The 21,629-nt window shown below is 46.0% G+C and overlaps 1 protein-coding gene across 1 annotated transcript; it reads right to left on the bottom strand.

Moving 5' to 3' along the window:
- Positions 1-12,267: 12,267 nt before the first annotated feature.
- On the bottom strand, positions 12,268-13,760 carry sst1.1 (somatostatin 1, tandem duplicate 1). Its single transcript, XM_080186558.1, has 2 exons — positions 13,617-13,760; positions 12,268-12,465 (listed from the first exon to the last, which is right to left on the bottom strand). Exons 1-2 carry the CDS (start codon positions 13,758-13,760, stop codon positions 12,268-12,270), a joined length of 342 nt encoding a protein of 113 aa, XP_080042684.1.
- Between the last annotated feature and the right edge of the window lie 7,869 nt (positions 13,761-21,629).

The following is a 21,629-nucleotide window of genomic DNA, read 5'->3' as shown; positions in this document are numbered from 1 at the left end:
CCCAAGAGCTATATCTAATTCATTCTTGAAATCACACAATGTTTTGGCCTCAACTACTTTCTGTGGGAGTGAATTCACACATTCACCACCCTCTGGGTGAAGAAATTTCTCTTCATCTCAGTTCTACACCTTATCCTCAAACTCTGACCCCTAGTTCTGGACTCCCCCCACCATCGGGAACATTCTTTCTGAATCTACCCTGTCTAACCCTGTTAGAATTTTATAAGTTTCTATAGAAACATAGAGAAACTACAGCACAATACAGGCCCTTTGGCCCCAAACACATCCCTACCTTAGAGATTACTAGGCTTACCTATAACCCTCTATCTTACTAAGTTCCATGTACTTACCTAAAAGTCTCTTAAAAGACCCTATCAAATCCATCTCCACCACCATTGCTGGCAGCCCATTCCACGCACCCACCACCCTCTGAGTGAAAAACTTACCCCTGACATCTCCTCTGTACCTACTCCCCAGCACCTTAAACCTGTGTCCTCTCGTAGTGACCATTTCAGCCCTGGGAAAAAGCCTCTGACTATCCACTCGATCAATACCTCTCAACATCTTATACACCTCTATCAGGTCACCCCTCATCCTTCGTCTCTCCAAGGAGAAAAGACCGAGCTCCTTCAACCTATCCTCATAAGGCATGATCCCCAATCCAGGCAACATCCTTGTTAATCTCCTCTGCACCCTTTCTATGGCTTCCACATCTTTCCTGTAATGAGGCGACCAGAACTGAGCACAGTAGTCCAAGTGGAGTCTGACCAGGGTCCTATAAAGCTGCAACATTATCTCTCAACTCCTGAACTCAATTTCTCGATTGATGAAGGCCAGTACACCATACGCCTTCTTAACCACAGCTTCAACCTGCGCAGATGCTTTGAGTGTCCTATGAACTTGGACCCCAAGATCCTTCTGATCTTCCACACTGCCAAGAGTTTTATCATTAATATTATATTCTGCCATCCTATTTGACCTGTCAAAATGAACCACTTCACACTTATCTGGGTTGAACTCCATCTGCCACTTCTCTGCCCAGTCTTGCATCCTATCAGTGTCTCACTGCAACTTCTGACATCCCTCCACACTATCCACAACACCTCCAACCTTTGTGTCATCAGCAAACTTACCAACCCATCCCTCCACTTCCTCATCCAGGTCATTTATAAAAATCACAAAGAGTAAGAGTCCCAGAACAGATCCCTGGGGCACTCCACTGGTGACCAACCTCCATGCAGAAAATGACCCATCTATAACCACTCTCTGCCTTCTGTGGGCAAGCCAGTTCTGGATCCACAAAGCAATGTCCCCTTGGATCCCATGCCCCCTCACTTTCTCAATAAGCCTTGCATGGGGCACCTTATCAAACGCCTTGCTAAAGTCCATATAAACCACATCTACTGCTCTTCCTTCATCAATGTGTTTAGTCACATCTTCAAAAAATTCAGTCAGGCTCGTAAGGCATGACCTGCCTTTGACAAAGCCATGCTGACTATTCTTAATCATATTTTACCTCTCCAAATGTTCTTAAATTCTGCCTCTTAGGATTTTCTCCAACAACTTACCAACCACTGAGGTTAGACTCACTGGTCTATAATTTCCAGGGCTATCTCTACTCCCTTTCTTGAATAAAGGAACAACATCCGCAATCCTCCAATCCTCTGGAACCTGTCCCATCTCCATTGATGATGCAAAGATCATCGCCAGAGGCTCAGCAATCTCCTCCTTCGCCTCCCACAGTAGCTTGGGGTACATCTCATCTGGTCCCGGTGACTTATCCAACTTGATGCTTTCCAAAAGCTCCAAAAGATCGTCTTTCTTAATATCTATGTGCTCAAGCTTTTCAGTCCACTACAAGTCTGCACTACAACCACCAAGATCCTTTTCCACTGAGAATACTGAAGTAAAGTATTCATTAAGTACCTCTGCTATTTCTTCTGGTTCCATATAAACTTTCCCACCGTCACACTTGATAGGTCCTATTCTTTCACATCTTATCCTCTTGCTCTTCACATACTTGTAGAATGCCTTGGGGTTTTCCTTAATTCTGCCTGCCAAGTCCTCCTCATGACCCCTTCTGGCTCTCCTAATTTCCTTCTTAAGATCCTTCCTATTAGCCGTATACTCTTCCAGATCTCTAACATTACCGAGCTCTCTGAACCGTTTGTAAGCTTTTCTTTTCTTCTTGACTAGATTTATTACAGCCTTTGTACACCACAGTTCCTGTAACCTACCATAACTTCCCTGTCTCATTGGAACGTTGCTATGCAGAACTCCAGACAAATATTCCCTGAAAATTTACCACATTTCTCTGTACATTTCCCTGAGAAAACCTCTTTCCAATTTATGCCTCCAATTTCCTGCCTGATAGCCTCATAATTCCCCTTACTCCAATTAAACACTTTTCTAACTTGTCTGATCCTATCTCTCTCCAATGCTATTGTAAAGGAGATAGAATTATGATCACTGTCTCCAAAATGCTCTCCCACTGAGAGATCCGACACCTGTCCAGGTTCATTTCCCAATATCAAATCAAGTACAGCCTCTCCTCTTGTCAGCTTATCTACGTACTGTGTCAAGAAACCCTCCTGAACACACCTAACAAACTCCTCCCCATCTAAACCCCTTACCCTAGGGAGATCCCAATCAATATTTGGGAAATTAAAGTCTCCCATCACCACAACTCTGTTATTTTTACACCTTTCCAGGATCTGTTTCCCAATCTGCTCCTCAACATCCCTGTTACTATTGGGCGGCCTATAGAAAACACCCAGTAAAGTTATTGACCCCTTCCTGTTCCTAACCTCCACCCACAGAGACTCCGTAGATAATCCCTCCACAGAGTCCATCTTCTCTGCAGCTGTGACACTATCTCTGATTAACACTGCCACTCCCCCATCTCTTTAACCTCCCTCCCTGTCCCTCCTGAAACATCTGAAACCCGGCACTTGAAGTATCCAGTCCTGTCCCTGAGTCACCCAAGTCTCTGTAATGGCCATCGCATCACATTCCCAAGTAATGATCCACGCTCTAAGCTCATCCACTTTGCTCACAACACTCCTTGCGTTAAAATAGACACATCCCAAACCTTCAGTCTGAGCGCTCCCCTTCTCCATCACCTGTCTAACCTCCCTTTCACACTGTCTCAAGCTCTCTCTATTTGTGAGCTAACCTCCTCTCTTGCAGTCACTTCATTTTGATTCCCACCCTTCAACCTTTCGAGTTTAAACTCTCCCCAATAGCCTTAGCAAACCTTCCCACCAGGATGTTGGTCTCCCTGGGATTCAAGTGCAACTATGAGATCCCCTCTCATTTTTCTAAACTCCAGAAAATATAATCCCAACCAGACTTATTCTCTCCCCATATGACAGACCTGCCATCCCAGGAATCAGCCTGGTAAACCTTCGCTGTACTCCCTCTACAGCAAGGACATCCTTCCTCAGATAAGGACACCAAAACTGTACACAATACTCCGGGTGTGGCCTCACCAACACCTTATACAATTGCAACAAAGCATCGCTATCCCTATACTCCAATCCTCTCGCTATCAAGGCCAACTTACCATTTGCCTTCTTTACTGCCTGCTGTACCTGCACGCTTACATTCAGTGACTGATGCACAAGGACACCTCTCTCAATTTACACCCATTCAAATAATAATCTGTCTTCCTATTGTTGCTCCCAAAGTGGATAACCTTACATTTATCCACATTATGCTGCATCTGCTATGCAGATACCCACTCACTCAGCCTGTCCAAATCACACTGAAGCACCTCTGCGTCCTCCTCACAGCTCACCTTCCCACACAACTTTGTATCATCTGCAAATCTGGAGGTAATACATTCGGTTCCCTCTTCCAAATCATTAATATAATGTGAACAGTTCGGGGCCCAGCACAGTTTCCTGTGGAGCCCCACTGGTCACTGACTGCCAATCAGAAAAAGACCCATTTATGCCAACTCTTTGCTTCCTATCTGCTAACCAGCTTTCCATCCATCTCAAGACATTACCCAAAATCCCATGTTCTTTAACTTTACAGTGTAGTCTGTCATGTGAGATTGTGTCGAAAATCTTCTGAAAGTCTAAATAACCCACATCCATTGGCTCTTCTTGATCAACTCTACTAGTTACATCCTCAAAGAATTCTAATAGATTCGTCGAGCATGATTTCCCTTTTGTAAATCCAGTTTGTAAAAACAGCCCCAGCCTACTCAGCCTCCCCTGATCGGTATAATTCTCCATCCCAGGTAACATCCTGGTGAATCTCCACCGCACCCTCTCGTACCATCACCTGCTTCCTATTGTGTGGTGACCAGAAACTTACACAATACTCTGGCTCCATCATCATCTGCCTTCTCTTATATTCAATGTCTGGATTAATAAAGTGAAGGATCCCATTTACCTTCCCAACCTCTTCAACCTGCCCTGCTGTCTTCAGGGAAGCAGAGCAAAGCCCCTAAGGACGATCTTGCCAAAAAAACTCTAAGTGCTAAACAAGCGTGTAAAATGGAAGAGAGAATCGCGCCCAATGTTTGGGCGAGCTCCCAGACACAATCTTGTGCCACCTAGAGAAGCAATTGAGACAACATGCTTCTTGTCAATGGGGAGAGTGGATGGAGTCTAACCTCACCGGGAAGGTGACTGCGAGAAGGTGCGATTGTGCATAAATTAACCTCCCAGTGCAAAACTACACATCTCATTCCCCCGACACCACCGGACATCATATCTGGGGAAGGAGTGGCCTAATAGTATTACCACTAGACGAATAATCCAGAAACTCAGCTAATATTCTAGCACCCAGTTTTGAATCCTGCCTCAGCAGATGGTAGAATATGAATTTTAAAAAAATATCTGGAATTAAGAATCTACTGATGACCATGAAACATTGTCAATTGTGAGAAAGCCCCATCTGGTTCACTAATGCCCTTTAGGGAAGGAAATCTGCCATCCCTACTCGGTCTGGCCTACCTGTGACTCCAGAGACATGGCCATGTGGGTGACTCTCAACTGCCTCTTGAAATGGGCCAAGTGAGGCGCTCAGTTCAGGGGTAATTCAGGATGGGCAATAGATGCTGGCCCAGCCAGCGATGCCCATGTCTAAAGAATGAATTAACCCCCCCCACTGACTGATCTCCACCCCGATTCACCCAACTGGGCAATCACTGCCCCCATTCCACACCCCCACAGCCAATCACTCCACCAGTGATCCCTGATTGTAGAGATCACAGCCCAACTTAGGTTCTGCCCCTCCAGGCCCCAGTCCCTCCCCTTCAGGCCCTACTCCTTCCCTCCAGGCCCTACCCCCTCCCTTTCAGGCCCTACCCCGCTCCCCTTCAGGTCCCCAATCCTTCATTTAAGCTCTGTCCCTTGGCACCTCCCTCCACTTCCACCAGTGAAGCCATCATGCCTGGACCTTGTTGGTGGGGGAGCATACATGATGATTGAAGGTGAGAATCTCCATTGTCAAGACATTTAGGCAAAGCAGCCCAGATGATTCCCTCCCAGACTGACTAATAAATCCAGATTTAAATATTATAATCTTCCCGGGCATGAGGTTGATCATGCCAGATTCACTGTGCCAGAAGTATCGCGAGAGGCGAGAAACCAGGCACAAAGCTGACTTTCTGCCTCTCTCCTGATCTCACCAGCTCACCACACCAATCTACCAGTGAGACAAGTTGGCAAAATTACCCCTTTGTTATCTTCTCTAGAAAGTTTTGAATCCAGTTCCCAGAATTTATTTCATAATCTCACATAATTATTCTAAACATTAGAGACTTTGACACAAATTTCCACTGATGTATCTGACTGCTGTATTCTGAGGAATTGAGTTTAGGAGTCGGGAGGTAATGCTGCAACTTTATAAGACCCTGGTCAGACCCCACTTGGAGTACTGTGTGCAGTTCTGGTCACCTCACTACAGGAAGGATGTGGAAGCCATAGAAAGGGTGCAGAGGAGATTTACAAGGATGTTGCCTGGATTAGGTGGCATGCCTTATGAGGATAGAACATAGAACACTACAGCACAAACAGGCCCTTCGGCCCACGAGTTGCGCCGATCACATCAACACCTAAAGAGACAGTTCGGTCTTTTCTCCTTGGAGAGACGAAGGCTGAGAGGTGACCTGATAGAGGTTTATAAGATGTTGAGAAGTATAGATCGAGTGGATTCTCAGAGGCTTTTTCCCAGGGCTGAAATGGTCACTACGAGAGGACACAGGTTTAAGGTGCTGGGGAGTAGGTACAGAGGGGATGTCAGGGGTAAGTTTTTCACTCAGAGAGTAGTGAGTGCATAGAATCGGCTGCCAGCGGTGGTGGTGAAGGTGGATTCGATAGGGTCTTTTAAGAGACTTCTGAATGAGTACATGGGACTTAGTAGGATTGAGGGTTATAAGTAAGCCTAGAAGGTAGAGATATGATCGGTGCAACTTGTGGGCCGAAGGGCCTGTTTGTGCTGTAGTTTTTCTATGTTCTATGTTCTATCAGTGGAAATTCAATCCCAGTTGTGTTTCTGAGGAGCGCTAATCTAACAAAGAAAGAACCAAGAAAATTCCAGCACAGGAACAGGCCCTTCGGCCCTCCAAGCCTGCACCGACCATGCTGCCCGACTGAACTAAAACCCCCTACCCTACTGGGGACCATATCCCTCTATTCCCATCCTATTCATGTACTTGTCAAGACACCCCTTAAAAGTCACTACTGCATCCACTTCCACAACCTCCCCCGGCAACGAGTTCCAGGCACCCACCACCCTCTGTGTAAAAAACTTGTCTCAGCTCCTTGTGTTCTGAAAGCTACACTCTGGGGATGCTGGATATCTTTTACTTCCAGCAAGCAAAGCACAAAGATAGTTGAGCAAATCAGAGGGCAGTCAGAGGTTAGAAAGTGACACTGAGAGATTAAATGAATGAATAAAGACCTGGCAAATGGAGTGTAATGTGGGAGAGTGTAAAATTGCCCATTTTGGCAGGAAGAATAAAAAAAAAGCTGATTATCTGAATGGAGAGGACTTACAGAGCTCTGAGATACAGAGTGATCTGGCTGTCCCAGTACACCAATCACAAAAGGCAATACAGGTGCAGCAAATCATTAAGAAAGCCAAAAGAATGTTCTTATTTATTGTGAGGGGAGTTAAATGTAAAAGAAGGAAGGTTTTGCTCCAGTTATACAGGAGGCTAATGGGACAATATCTGGAGTTTTGTTACAGGACTGACCTCTTTATCGAATGAAGGATGTACATGCATCGGAAGCAGTTCAGAGCTTGTTTAATAAGCTAATACCTGGGATGGGCAGGTTATCTTCTATGAAAAGGACAGGCTAGGCTTAAAGTTTTATAATTTATTTATTAGTGTCACAAGTAGGCTTGCATTAACAGTACAATGATGTTAATGTGAAAATCCCCTAGTTGCCACACTCTGGCGCCTGTTTGGGTACACTGAGGGAGAATTTAGCATGGCCAATGCACCTAACAAGCATCCCTTTTGGGCTGTAAGAGGAAACCGGAGCATCCAGAGAAAACCCACACAGACATGGGGAGAATGTGCAAACTCCACACAAACAATGACCCAAGCCAGGAATTGAACCTGGGTCCCTGGCACTTCGAGGCAACAACGTTAACCACTGTGCCATCGTGTCACCCTATGACAGACCCCATCCCAAAAGTTCTATACAACTCCATCATGGCTTCCCTGCTTTTGTAATCTATACCTGGGTTGATAAAGGCAAGCATCCCATGTGCCTTTTTCAAGAGGATGTTTCCTTTTGTTAGATCCTCTCATTTAAGACAGAATTTTCTCCCAGAGGCTCATCAGTTACTGGTGAACTCTCTTCCTCAAAAGGCAGTGGAACCGGAATCTTTGAATATGTTTAAGTCAGAGATAGAAACATTCTTGACTAATGAGGGGATGAAAGATTATCAGTGAGTCGGCAGGAACGTGGGGTTTATGTTACAATTAGATCAACCATGATCTTATTGAATGGCGGAGTAGGCTTGAGGGGCAGAATGGCCTCCTCCTGCTCCTAATTCGTTTGTCTGCATCTTCATCCAGGAATGGAAGGATTATCTTGGCTTCAAAACAAACTGAATGGGCGGAATGTTCCTGTCTTGCTGCACAGGCCGGGGGACAGCGTGAGGCTGGTTCAAATATTCATGAGCCAATTTCCATCTCTTTCACAATCTCCAGAAACTATTGTCCTGGTTTACTTGGCTCTCTGACCTTCCCAGTGAATGTTCCCAAGAGCAGGGATCATAGCGAGCGCAACAATGGGAGCCTGCTGTGAGGAGCCTTTGAGGCCCCCCGAGAGGTCAGGGGTGGGGGAGCTGTGCCCCTTGGGCAGTGCTATCTTGGCACTGCCAGACTGGGACCCTGGCAGTGCCAGCCTGGTACACTGGCAATGCTGACCGGGCAGTACAAGAAGGCAGAGCCTAAGCAGAAATGCCACATGGGGGTGTGGCCAGATGGAGAAGGGCCAGACAGGGCCAGCCACTGGGAGGTCAGTGATGTCCAGGAGCCAGCGACGGGGGGAGGGGTCGTGGCCAGCAGCCAGGAGCCCAATTACGTCCAGGGGGATGTCAGCCAATTTCCCTGTATGCTGGGAGATCGGCACATTCCCAATAGACCCCTGAGCAGTCTACTGCCGACCTCTCCTGCTGGTTTAGGCTCCACCCCCTCTGCCCCCCCCCCCCCCTCCCCATCTCCCCCCACCTCTGTCTGCCCCACCACCACCACCACCCCAGTGCTGGTGTGAATCACTTGATGGCCTCTGTGTTGCACAGAGTACCATAAACTCTTGAAACTCAACTCCCCCAAAAAGCAGGCAGGAAAATTCCCAATCTCCTGCCCATTGGACACTTTGTTTACTCGGGGGAAATCACCCCCGTTATGTTGACTAATTACAGAAATGTTACAAAGTGTGTAATCTCAAATGTTCCAATTGTTCTGTCATTATTATTAAAGATGATTCAGGAACAGTCAAGTTATAGGTGTAGTTCTAGCTCCGTGGAATTAATAAGTTCAAATATGACATGAATATTTATCAATGTTTCTTGATATTCTCTAATAAAACAGCAACTTTAATTAGTTGATTAACATAACTATAAAAATCTATAAAGTTGTCTTTGAAAATAAAGATTCATGTGTTTATTGCATTTCATAATCTCAGAAGCCCCAAAGTGGTTTGTAAGCAACCAAACACTTTTTCCCTGAACTATACTTACTGCAGGAAGCAGGCAAACAGTCTACAAGCAGCATTAGGAAAACTTTGTTGATGGCATTGAGGGAAACTGTTAAATAGGACACAAAGGATAACTTCCCTACTCTTTCCAAAGGTGGCACTGGGATGTTTGAGGGATGGGAGGTTGTTACTGAGCAGAGTCACAGGAGTCAGCTGATGAACCTTTAACAAAAGTGTAAAACGTTTATTAAACAAGGAGAGAACAATGTTACATCAATCCTTCATCCCACCTATACCTCCACAGGTATGTCCAGATTTGTAAGGATAACACAAGTTACAAAACCTGTCGTATACTCTTATGTTTACAATAAATACCCCCTTCACGTAAACCAATGAGCAACCTTTGGTCAGACACCCAACACTCCGAAACCAAGTGACAGATTCCACCCAAAATAACTTCTACAATCCAAAGATGTCCAGTTGGGTGGATTGGCCATGCTAAATCACCCCTTGGTGTCAGAGGGACTAGCTAGTGTAAATGCATGGGGTTATGGGGACAGAGCCTGGGTGGGATTGTGGTCAGTGCAGACTCAAAGGGCCAAATGGCCCCCTTCTGCACAGCAGGGATTCTAAGATTCTAAGGATTCCTCTCTTAGATGCTTGTCACACATTGAGCCAACTGGTCTAATTGGAACACCGTCTTTCACATGAGGGTTTCTGAGCTCCATCATCGGAGAACATACCTAAGAATCTTCTCTCAAATAATACTTTCTTTTGGATATCTTCACCAAGAATCCAACTCCAGGGTTTTAGCCTATTCTTCTAATGATCCTCTGCCCTGGGGCAACACATGCATTCAAGATTCACCTTCCATGCAATCTCTCAGACAGCCAGTCATTGTTTCACAGGCTCACATTAAGAAGTCAGCAACTGTTGGGTGTTCCTTGGCTCTCTAGTTTCTTGCAAGTCCACCTTATTCCAGACCTGGACCTTGCAGCCTATCTTTTACATTGGAGCTTCTGCTCCTCCCTCTTAACTTCACTCAACAGGAGCTTTTTCCAGATTCCTGTATTTTCCCTTTAACTAAAAGGATTTCTTGGGATTTCCTCCTGCTCCTCTCCCTGGTATTAGGAACTTTCTATTCTTTCGTTTGGGATCTGCTCTCTGCAGTATCCTTCATGCCTGTTCCAACATGCCTGTTTTTATAAGAAAAACCACTTCCAACTGGGTTGAGTACTGGCTGAAAATCTTATAATCTCTTCAGTTTTGTTGCCAACACCTTTGTGTTGGATGGAGATTTTCATGGAAGATAATTTTCCTCCTTGTGGATGTCTGGTTGTCTGCGCTCATTCTTCACTCGATGTAATAGACTTGCAGAGATTTTCTCTGATAGAAAATGTTTGTTCTGTTTGGGGGCTGATTTTTGGGGTTAACACATTGCTTTCTAGTGCGATAGCTTCAGTAATTCTGTCGCATTCTAAAGCTCACTCGGTTTTACTCCTGGTATGATTTTCATTATTAATTCACATGGAGTGAACATCGTTGGCAAGGCCAGCATTTATTGCCCATCCCTAATTACGCTTCAGAAGGTGGTGTTAAACTTCCTTCCTGAACCATTGCTGTCCATGTGGTGCAGATGCACCCACAATGTTATTACAGAGGGAATTCCAGGATTTTGACCCCACCCCTGTGAAGAGCTGTGATATATTTCCACATCGGGATGGTGAGGGACTTGGAGGGAAAGTTGCAGGTTATGATTTTCCCAATTCTCTTTCTACATCCTTGACTGAATCAGTTCTATCTCCTGGATTGATCCTGATGGAAGATTAAGGAATTACCACGTGACAAAGTGTCAGGTTGTGTTGGTATAACACTCTGCTTAGATTGCAAACCCTCAACATGTCACTGAGCTCTCCGTTTTAAATTGAACAATTAGTCAGTTCCACTCCTGATGGTGTAACACACAATGAAGGGTTTCTGGAGGTAACGATGTGCCTTCACACACTGTGTCATGGTCACTCTCAGCAATGTCATTGAGATACATATACATGTCTGCATCATGCATGTTAGTGTCATGTAAGTGATTGAAATCTGTACTCAGAGCACAGTCTGTGTCCCTGCTTCCCACAAAGCTTCTTTCTGAAGACCGGTGAAGTATTCATTGGTTAGTTGAGGGAGGGATAGTGTAAGCTAGTTATTGATTTGACCATGTTTGAAGCTTCCAGGAATCTGGATAAAATATTCTGACTCGCAAGGAGCGGGGGCTCCAAGGGCTGAATTTGCCTAATTCTGCTCCAGTTCCATTGTTTCTCTACTTTCTATTTTCCGTTTTTTATTATTAAAATAATGGAGAATGGAAGGCAGTGGATTTGGGGAGAACATATTCTCATCCCAGCCGGGGCACAGGCACTTGTGCAGCAACTGATTTATTCTGTATTGTGCAAAAGTGAAAACCTACCTTAGAACTGAAGGCTGGATTGAGGTTGCGATTGGTGGATTAGTTAACCGGGTTATACTTTCCCCAGTTTGATGCTAGTCACCAGATTGGTAGATTGCAATGTACACGGCACAGATATATGGAATAGAACCCACCACCGTCCCTCCCCTCCCCCGGAAGCCCCTCTCCCTCCGAATATAGATTCATTCACTGTCTCCGCCTCCTGAGATTGAACACACGGAGAAACTTTCAATAAAATATTTGCCGAGTTTGGAAATGTGACCCAAAGTGATTGGTACTCAGAGCAGATTTATAATGTTACAATTGTGGAAAAGTAATCATCTACCTTTGGAGACAGATTGGTGATGTGAAATATTTGAATTATTTCTGTCCATTTGTTGCTCGGATCTCTCAGAAAACAAAGGCAAAAAATATTTCACTTTCAAACATAGATTTTATTGCAACAGATTAATGAAAAATAGTACCTCTGCAACCAGAGTGACTCCAGCCAGTCACCATTCATTCTGGCCCGGTACTCTACAATTCAAACTCAATGTCTTCTCTTACAGAAATCAGATAGAATCATCCATCACATTATTTATTTACAGTTTCTCGAAATGCCTCATTCTGGGTTCCTGTGGAGAACTTGGAGAGTTAACAGGATGTAAATGTTTTCCAGAAGAAATTCTTACAGCCAGCTTTCCGCTCCCTGTTCGCCAGGTTGGGGTTAATGGATCTCTCCAGCTCCATCCGCACCTCGTTCCTCTCACCCAAGTCATCAGTTTCCAGAGCTTCATTCTCGGCGTTTTCCAGTTCAGACAGGAGTTGGGCAAGGCTGTATTTTGTCAACTCCTAAAGACAAAAACAGGAAATAAATTAGGGCAGAAATACCCCCGCCAATTCCCGCTACAAATGAATGCTGGAAACTCAGGCCAATATCTGTACAGTTGTGTCAATCCATAAGAAGCTTAGTTATCTTCACTTCTCTGCAGATTTCTACATTAAAGTTCCAAATCCGCAAATAGAGAGAAACCTGACCCCATCCCCACAACTGTCATCCTTCAAGGAGAAGGTAGACTTTGAAAAGAGCGAAAAAGACCTCGGGAAGAAACAACATCCAAGAGTTTTATTGTTCAAGAGGCGCAGAGTCATTGGGGAAATGGAGAGTTATTCCTGAACCCGTTACTCCTGCCGATGAACTCAGTCCCCGGGGGCTGGGTGCTTCTTATCAACAATTCATAACCGATAAAAAAATCTTTGAAATTCATATCCAGTTCAAACAAAATGATTTTGTTGTAAAATTTAGTTCAATCTGCCCCATTCTGAATTGGGTACTGGAGTGGGGGGCGGGGGGGGGGGTTCCTCAGGGAAACCCGGGCGCTGGACGTAACTCTAATAATCGATTCAAAGAGACGGAGTGAGCCCGGGTAGAAGCCCCGGGGGTCAGGGGTGAGGGAGGACGGACTACGAGGGCTGGAGAGAGAGGGTTAGAGATGGGGAGAGGGGCTAAGGTTGGAAGAGAGGGGGGGTTAGAGGTGGGGTGACAGAGAGACGGTGAGGCGGGGGAGAGAGGGGGTGAGGGGTGGGATGAGGGAGAGATGGTTAGGGGTGGGGAGAGAGGGGTTTAGGATGGGGAGGGGGGGTTGGGATGTGGAGAGGGGAGCCTCAAGTTCCCTTGGATTGTGGAAAGTTGAATCTGCTTCTTGTCTCTTTCTTTGGGGGGGGGGAGGTGAATATGGATTGGAGAGAAAGAGAATTATTTTTTGCATAAATATTTGTATCAAACCCAGTCAGAAATCTTTCTAAGCCAGAGAAATGTATTCAACATAAAACAAAACACATTCACTCAGTATTATCATCCGATTAAAAGTGGGTCTTCACAACTAGACAGATTCGAACCTGTTATTTTCCAGTCTCTGTTTCCATTCTGAGTAAACTGTGTAAACAAAAACAAACATTTCACTTGTTTTATGAAAGAGTGGTTGATTTGATTGGATTCTTACCGCTTTACCCCGGGTCCCTGAGGCTGCCATGGATCTCTGCAGGATTTCGCGGTACCTGTTGTCTGTGGGAGCTGAGCTAACACTCAGCACTGTCAGGGCGATGGAGAGGAGGGCGAGGGTGCACTGAACCCGGCTGCACCACATCTCTGCACAGAGCCAAGACAACTCGGAAAGACGGCGAGAAGGAGAGCGGTTTGCAAAGGCTTTGAAATTGGCGGGACTTCAGCACTGGCTGTGTGGACAGCTCCACTCCTTCTGCCTCCTGAGTCCGGGGAGATCCTTTTAAAGGAGCTCAGTGTGTGAGCACGCGTTCGGGGGAGGGGTCCCAGGAGATTAGAGGCATTTACGCAAAACCCAGTCACATCCTCCAAACAACTCATTAGCACATGACGAAGATTCAGATAAAATCCATGAAGTCTCAATGTGGACACCTTATCGCCTTTTGGCAGTTGGTCTAGTGATTGGGTTAATGTCGATCACAATGAAAGCAGCGATGATCCTGAATTCTTCTCCCTAATGATTAGATTCTGATTGTTGCCATTTCAATAATGCGGCACCTCTCAGGGAGTCCGGCTAATTTCTGTAAATGAAATACAGAAACCTCTTGGAGCAGGTGATCCGTTTATTCTGCCTCTCACAGCCGCTTCCTGCTGATTGTGCTTTTTGTTTTGGACCAGGGGGAGCCTGGGGCTCGTCCATTCTTTAGACCTGTGTGTTAGGGAGTTAGTTGCGGGAATGGGCAGTTGGGAATGGTTTCAGGAATAAGTTGGCTCTGTTGAAAAGCAGGAGAATGGACAGCACCATGGGAAAGTGAACAGAGCTTTCCAATAAACACTGGCTTATTAATAAAACCCCTTGTCCATTGGATATGTTGCAGGTTGGGGAATATTGAGTGAGTGAGGCATAATAAAGTCATGTTTTCTGGGGAAAGACTCCCTGCTTCCCGAATACTTGCTTTGTAGTTGGTGATTTTAACAGTGTCTTCTGTCTATGGTCTAAATGTCCCATTCTGACATGTTGTCCTCAATAACTAACACTCAACCCCGTTGTAATCGTCTAATTTGTTAGTTTTACAATGAAACTCCACTGAAATGGCAGAGATTAGAGATTTGCAGACTAGAACTATTCATATTTTGACTTGTATTTCCATCTCAGATCAATTCAAACAATATCCAATAAGAGGAAACCTACACAAAGACAGTTAAACTGGGGTAGAGTGGGCAGCAGCTTAAAACTAAACTGAATTCCAATTTACCCCCGCACAGCACATTGGAGGGAAATCTGACTAGTTAATTGGAATTAGGTCATCAACAATGTTTCATTTCAAAACATCAAAGAAAGAATTCAGATTTTGTCACTAAAATAGCATCGCCGCTCCTTCTGTCTGTCATTCCCTCTGTTTCCTCGTCTCTCTCTCTCTCTCTGTTTCTGTCTCTCTTTCTCTCTACCTCTGTCTATCTCTGTCCCTCTCTGTTTTTTTCTCTCTCTCTGTGTCTCTGCCTCTCGCTGTCTTTCATAGTCTTTGTCGCTCTCCGCCTCTCTTTCTCTCTCTTGTTTCTATTACTCTCTCTCTCTCTCTGCCCTTGTCCACTTTCTGTCTCTCTGTCTCTCTCTATCCCTTTCTTTTTTTGTCTCCCTCTCTCTCTCTTTGCCTCTCTGCCCTTGTCTCTATCTCTCTCCGCCTTTCTCTCAGCCTGTCTTTGTGTCTGTCTGCTATCTCTCTCTCTCTCTATCTATGTTTCTGTATCCCTCTCTCCCTCTATCAGTGTTTCTCTGTCTCAAAATCTCCGTCTTTTCCAGTCTCTCTCGCTTTTTTCCCCTATCCCTTTGTCTCTCTCTCTCTCTCTGTCTCTGTCTCACCGCCTTCTCCTCAGTCTCTCTTTTGCTTGTCTCTCTCTGTCCCTCTCTCTATGTTTCTTGTCTCTCTATTTCTATCTCCGTGCCTCTCCGTTTCTGTCTCTCTGTCTCCCTTTTTTTTGTTTATTTGTCTTTCTCTCAGTCTCTCTGTCCTGTCTCTCATTCTGTCTCTCTAACTCCCCCACCCCCAATCTCTCTCTGACCCTGCATCTCTCTGTTCACGGTATTCAGGATGAGCCAAGCTCTATCTTGATTCTCTTTAGGTATAGTTTGTTCGCAAAAGATCGAATACCGAATAAGTTTATTTCTACTCCTTGTTTAGTTGAATTAGAGACTGACTGGGATCTCCTACATTTCTGTGCTGGTGTGTTTTGCTCCGAGAGGAAGGTAACAGGTTGTCAAAGGCTCTCGGATAGTGAGTGCTCATGAATATATTATAGCAGCAGTAATTGTTATTTAGATATTGGTGTGTTTGAACAAGATAAGTAGAAGCTTGTCAGGGTGAATGGATTCTGCCCACTTTCAGGATGGTGAGAGCAGCGAGCTGAACAATACCGTGCGCGCTTTATCTTTAACAAAGGTAAAGGTACAAAAGCGGGAGCTATTGTGCTGTGTAAGTGGGCTGGGAGATTGATAAATTATTGGAATGTGAGAGGGGATTCGGGTCAGTCTGGAGCTGTCTCACGGGACAGGTAACCGGACAAAGGAACTGGACATTAATCTCAATATCAGACAGTGAAACGTCACAACACGGAACAGTCCCGGAGCTGCAGGTTTGGACACAGTTTGTGATTTATTCCCACGGGTTTTTATGCAATAAAGTCCATTCACAATAACCGCTTTATTGAACTGCTTCAGATCACGGACAGAAACTCGATTCTAAACCCCTCTAGTGAAGAATGGGGTTAATAGGATAACCCCTTCAAACAGTTGGTCCAAATCCGATGGGCCGAACGGACGGGTGCTGACATCCTTGTCAATAATGATCGAGATATTGGCGGAAAGGGAATAATTCCAAAATCTGCAGATAATAGTTCAGAATTCAGCAAACTTCAGGGAAATTGAAAAACGGGATTTCAGAGACAGTAATCTCCAGGTTAGTAATATCCAGGTTTAGTAGTACCTGGGTTAGTAATCTCTAGTTAGTAATCTCTGAGATAGTAATCACTGGGTTAACAATCTCCGGTTTCGTAACCTTCAGGTTTAGTGATACCTGGGTTAGTAATCTCTAGGTTAGTAATCTCTGATTTAGTAATATCTGGGTTAGCAATCTCCGGTTAAATAATCTTCAGGATTAGTAATCTCCAGGTTTAGTGATACCTGGGTTAGTAATGTCCGAGTTAGTAATCTCCAAGTTAGCAATCTCCGGGTTGGTAATCTCAGGGTTTAGTAATTTGTGGATTACTGCCGGTGCCACACAATACTGAGTGTAGGTTCGGGGGAGAGACCAGTTGAAGGTGCGGCTGGAGGGATGGTGCGGAGAGGGGTGTGGGAGGGTGAGGGGGCAGGGGGATGGGTGAGGGTGCTTTAGATTCCTGGGGCATTGGGATGGTTTCTGGGGAAGGTGGGGTCTGTATGAATTGGATGGGTTACTTCCAAACAGGAATGGAACCAACACCCTCGCAAGGAAGTTTGCTAGTGCTGCTGGAATAGATTTTAACTTGGCAGAGAATTTGGGATCAAATTACTCAGAGGAGACAGAAGCTGAGATGGAATAAAAGTTAAAACGCCAGTAAGTGAGTCTGAAAGGCAGAGAAACATGGGCTAGATAATGAAGTAGTGAGTCTAGCGAGCTAAATGGTATGTATTTAACACAAGGGTCCTGAGGAATAAGGGACAGGAGCTGGCGTACAGGTAGGTATGTGGGAGTATGATATCATAGCTATGATCGAGACTTGGCTCAATGCTGGGCAGGGTTGGCAGCTCCTGACTATCGGGTATTGAGATGAGATGGATAGAGGGGTAGGTGTGGTGGTGGTGGTGGGGGGGGGGGGGGGTGGCGGTCAGGAGGAATGATACCCAAGGATCATCAAATGAAGCTTTAAGGGTAGGAGTAAAAAACACACAAGAGAGGCAAAGACGCTCCTGGGTGTGTAAAATAAACCCCCAAAGAGTCAGGGGGACAGGGAGAGCATCAAATAGCTCATCAAATTTCAGAAATGGGGAGGAATAATAAGGCAGTGATCTTCAGGGATTTAAACTACCCGAGTGTTAACTGGGATTGTTTCAGTGAGCGAGGTAGAGAGGAAGCAACATTCTTAAACTGAATTCAGGAGAAGATTTTTAGCCAATATGCAGAAAGCCCAACAAGGGAGAGGGAGATTCCGCACTTAAAATCCGGAAAGGGAGCCAGGCCGAGAATGACCATAATTGAGTCAGATTTAAGGTAATGATGGGAAAGGATAAGGATCAGCTGGGAATTAAAGATAACTTGGGGAAAGAGCTGATGTTAATCGGGTACAATTTGGTCCAATGGGACTGGCGGCAGCAACTTTCAGATAAAACTGTGTCAGAGAAGCGAGTCTTTCATGGAGGAGGTAACAAGAGTACAGGATAAACACATCCCCGAAAAAATAAAGGATGGGAACAAGAGCAGAGGAGCCTGGATGTCGAAGGAAATAAAGATCAGAGTTCATAAAAAAAACATACCAAAAATGCAATTTGATTAGTTGGAGAAAAAGGTATGTGTTTGGCGAGTATCTATTCAGAGTTTAAAGGTTATTCCCTTCCTAAAGTTTAAAATCATATTTAATAAAATCTATTTAAAGCACCAGAAGTAAGTGAATAATTTAATGGAATAATTATTAAGGATAGCAGGACAGGTGATGTGTCAAGGCTGCAGCATGTGGGTAGGAGGAGGCCATTTGTCTCATGGATTCTACACCTTGCACACTCCCAGCCGGGCCCCCTCCCCCTATCCCTATCCCTGTGATCCAGAGCAAACACACCTGCCGTGAGTGTCTGCCACCTCAGGAAATTCTGCTCAGATTCAGTGAGCTGGAGGCTGAGCTGCAGACACTGCGGTAAATCAGGGAGGGAGAAAGAACCGGAAAATGGTCAGGGACAGAGGGTGTGACAGCAGCTGAGGCAGGTAAGGGGACCCAGAGTGCAGGAGTAGAGGAGTGTCAGCCTCTGCAATTGTCCAACAAGTTTGATGCTCTCTGAGTTTGTTTGGATGAGAGTGGGGGCTGCAGAGTGGACCAGCTGACCGACTGTGGCACTGCAACACAGAAAACCATTTAAGTAGGGGGCAGTACATCAGAATGTATTGGTAGTGAGGGGCAGTGTAGTGAGGGACAGTGTAGTGAGGGACAGCGTAGTGGGGGCCAGTGTAGTGAGGGGCCGTGTAGGGGGACAGCGTAGTGAGGGACAGTGTAGTGGGGGACAGTGCAATGAGGGGCAGTGTAGTGAGGGACAGTGTAGGGGAGGACAGTGCAATGAGGGACAGTGTAGGGGGACAGTGCAGTGAGGGACAGTGTAGTGAGGGAAAGTGTAGGGGGGATAGTGCAGTGAGGGGAATTGACATGGTTTCTGCAGCAAGGAGTGAGAGTCCAGACGGCTGAGTGTCCAGTGCCAGGGTTCAGGACACCTGCTCTGGGATGGAGAAGGAGCCGGTGGGAGGGAGGAGGGATGAGTGAGGCTCCCGTTGCAGTGCTCCATGTCAGCACTAATGACATATATAGAATGAGGAAAGAGTTTCTGATTGAAGAACTAGGCACTAAATTAACGAACACAACCCCCAGGGTTATAATCTGTGGATTATTATCTGAGCCACTTGCAAATTGACAAAGATTACATAAAATTAGCGAGATGAATATATAGAAACATCTGTAGAAACTAGAAGCTGGACAAGGCCATTCGGCCCTTCGAGCCTGCTCGGCTATTCATTTTGATCATGCCTGATCATCCAGTTCAATATTCTGATTCCCCTTACCCCCAAAACCCTTGATCACTTTAGCCCCAAAGGCTGCATCTCATTCCTTCTTAAAAACATACAATATTTTGACCTCAACTGCTTTCTGTGGGAGTGAATTCCACACATTCACTACCCTCTGGATGAAGAAATTTCTCCTCACCTCAGTTCCAAAAGGTTTATCCCTTATCCTCAAACTATTACCTCCCCCCCCCACACGCACCACCACCACCCCCCCCACCCCCCCCCCCCCCCCCCCGCCTAGTTCTGGACTCCCCGCCTTGATGACAGATAATTTGTGAATGACAGAGTGTGAGGGGGAGTGTAAAAAATGTACATCACTCAATGAGTCAATATGAACAGAGAGATTGATGCAGGATTGAGAAGCAACTGAAAAGGCAGTATCTCACTGAAATGAGAAAGGTTACAACTGACACTCAGTTCTTAACACACGGAACCAGCCCAATGTAAACAGGCAGCGGAAAGGACCCGACTAGGGTCAGTGCCAAATGGACAAAACTCAGGTTGCACCAGCGGCCAGTGGTAACCAGGTGGATTGGGGCAGTTCAGCTGAAGCAGCCGGTAGATCGCGGGAACGAAGGTATAACCGAGGCAGGAGGGATCCGCCTCACAAAATAACATCAAGCTGGCTGTCCCTCCTGCACCGCTTGAGCAGTGAACCAACATCGATTACCCGAGGCCTCCTTCCAATACTCCCTTCATAGTGGCACCAGTATCAGGGACAGGCAGCAGGTTAACACAGAGCCCCAGGGAAGTTCTTTAGTCATTGTCACAGACTTGGGACCCGACGCAGCCTGACTGAAAGCAGGAGCAGAAGCTGATAGAATGACCCTCATTTCACTAAACCGTCTAAAACCAGCATCCTGTCAGCGCTGAGACATGATGTGGAGATGCCGGTGTTGGACTGGGGTAAACACAGTGAGAAGTCTCACAACACCAGGTTAAAGTCCTTCTCTGATCAGAACCTTCCACACACCTGACAGAGGAACAGTATTTCCGAAAGTTTGTGAGATTACTATCAAATAAACTGGTTGGACTCTAACCTGATGTTGTGAGACTTCTTACTGAGCTCTGAGACATGACAGGGGACCCACAGGGCGGGCAGTGAAAAGAGGAACATCCTGTCGTTTTTGCCAAGAGCTTGTGGTCCACTTGATGATGTCTTCGGGCCCCAATTAGAAGCGAGGATTTGGGGGGGGTCAGAATGTCCCACATGACTGGGGATAGTAGAAAAGGCTGTGAGCTTCCTGGCCCAGCAGACAGCAGCCAGGATCAGCAGTGGGCAGTGAGGGGGTGACCCTTGCCTGCGATAGGGAGGCAGGAAGGGTGAAAGGCAGCAGAGAGGCGAATGAATCCACTTGGAAATCAGAATCAGGGCGGTGTCTGGGAAAAGCTGGAGAGGGAGAGAGAACTCTCAGCGCCCCCCATCCCATATTCCCCCCCCCCCAAAATATACAGGGGTCAGGATCACACCCATCCCATCAGGGCCAATGTTACAGCTGCGATCATTATTCCAGAGAGTTCCGAGAGCCACCCACCGACTGAGCCAAGATCAGGGACCCGGTCAAAGTGACCTGCCCCCTCTTCCCACAGTAAAGGGTCTTGGGGCAAGGGGCAGGTGTCTGTCTACCTGGCCCAGTGGAGGAGGCGGATTAGCCCAGCTCCCTGTGCCCTCTGTGCCCAGGTTTAAACCCTACCGTATGGTGGAGAGACACTGAGACAGTCCAGGATAACCCCCACTGGGATGGGAGTTTGGGTCCCGCACCCCCTTGAACTGTTTCCATCTTGGCCCGTTCACCTGAGTGGTTTCTCTGGCCATTCACAACCGGGAGTCGAAACTAACCCCTCTTGTGAGAAGCAGAGATTAACAAACTGAAACAGGTCTAACACGGGGCAGGTCAGAGACTGACCCAAGGATAGAGAGAGAGAGGGAAAGAGAAAGCTTTATGAGAAAGTGACACAACCCAACAGGAAGAGTGTGGATAAAAATAAATTACTGCGATGCTGGAATCTGAAAGCAAAAGAGAAAATGCTGGAAAATCTCAGCAGGTCTGACAACATCTGTAAGGAGAGAAAAGAGCTGACGTTTCGAGTCCAGACAACCCCAAGGAAGATTGTAGAGATGGTCAATAACCTCCAGGCTGGTGTGGAAGTCTTAAACACGGAGCAGAAACAGAAATTAGAGTTAGAAGGCGACAGGCAGAAGAAGCCAGTGACAGAGT

The sequence above is a fragment of the Carcharhinus amblyrhynchos genome, chromosome 3 (genome assembly GCF_965287045.1).
Source record: "Carcharhinus amblyrhynchos chromosome 3, sCarAmb.v2.hapA, whole genome shotgun sequence".
Lineage (NCBI taxonomy): Eukaryota > Metazoa > Chordata > Chondrichthyes > Carcharhiniformes > Carcharhinidae > Carcharhinus > Carcharhinus amblyrhynchos.
The sequence above is the reverse complement of the archived record's forward strand: the minus strand, read 5'-3'. Positions and strand labels throughout refer to the sequence as shown.

What these genes read in the sequence shown, in the direction of transcription:
- sst1.1 (XM_080186558.1), bottom strand. Translation starts at nt 13,760, where the DNA reads ATGTGGTGCAGCCGGGTTCAGTGCACCCTCGCCCTCCTCTCCATCGCC. An exon ending in CAGGGACCCGGGGTAAAGCG is followed by an intron (nt 12,466 to 13,616) that starts GTAAGAATCCAA and finishes TTTTGTCTTTAG; the next exon opens with GAGTTGACAAAATACAGCCT.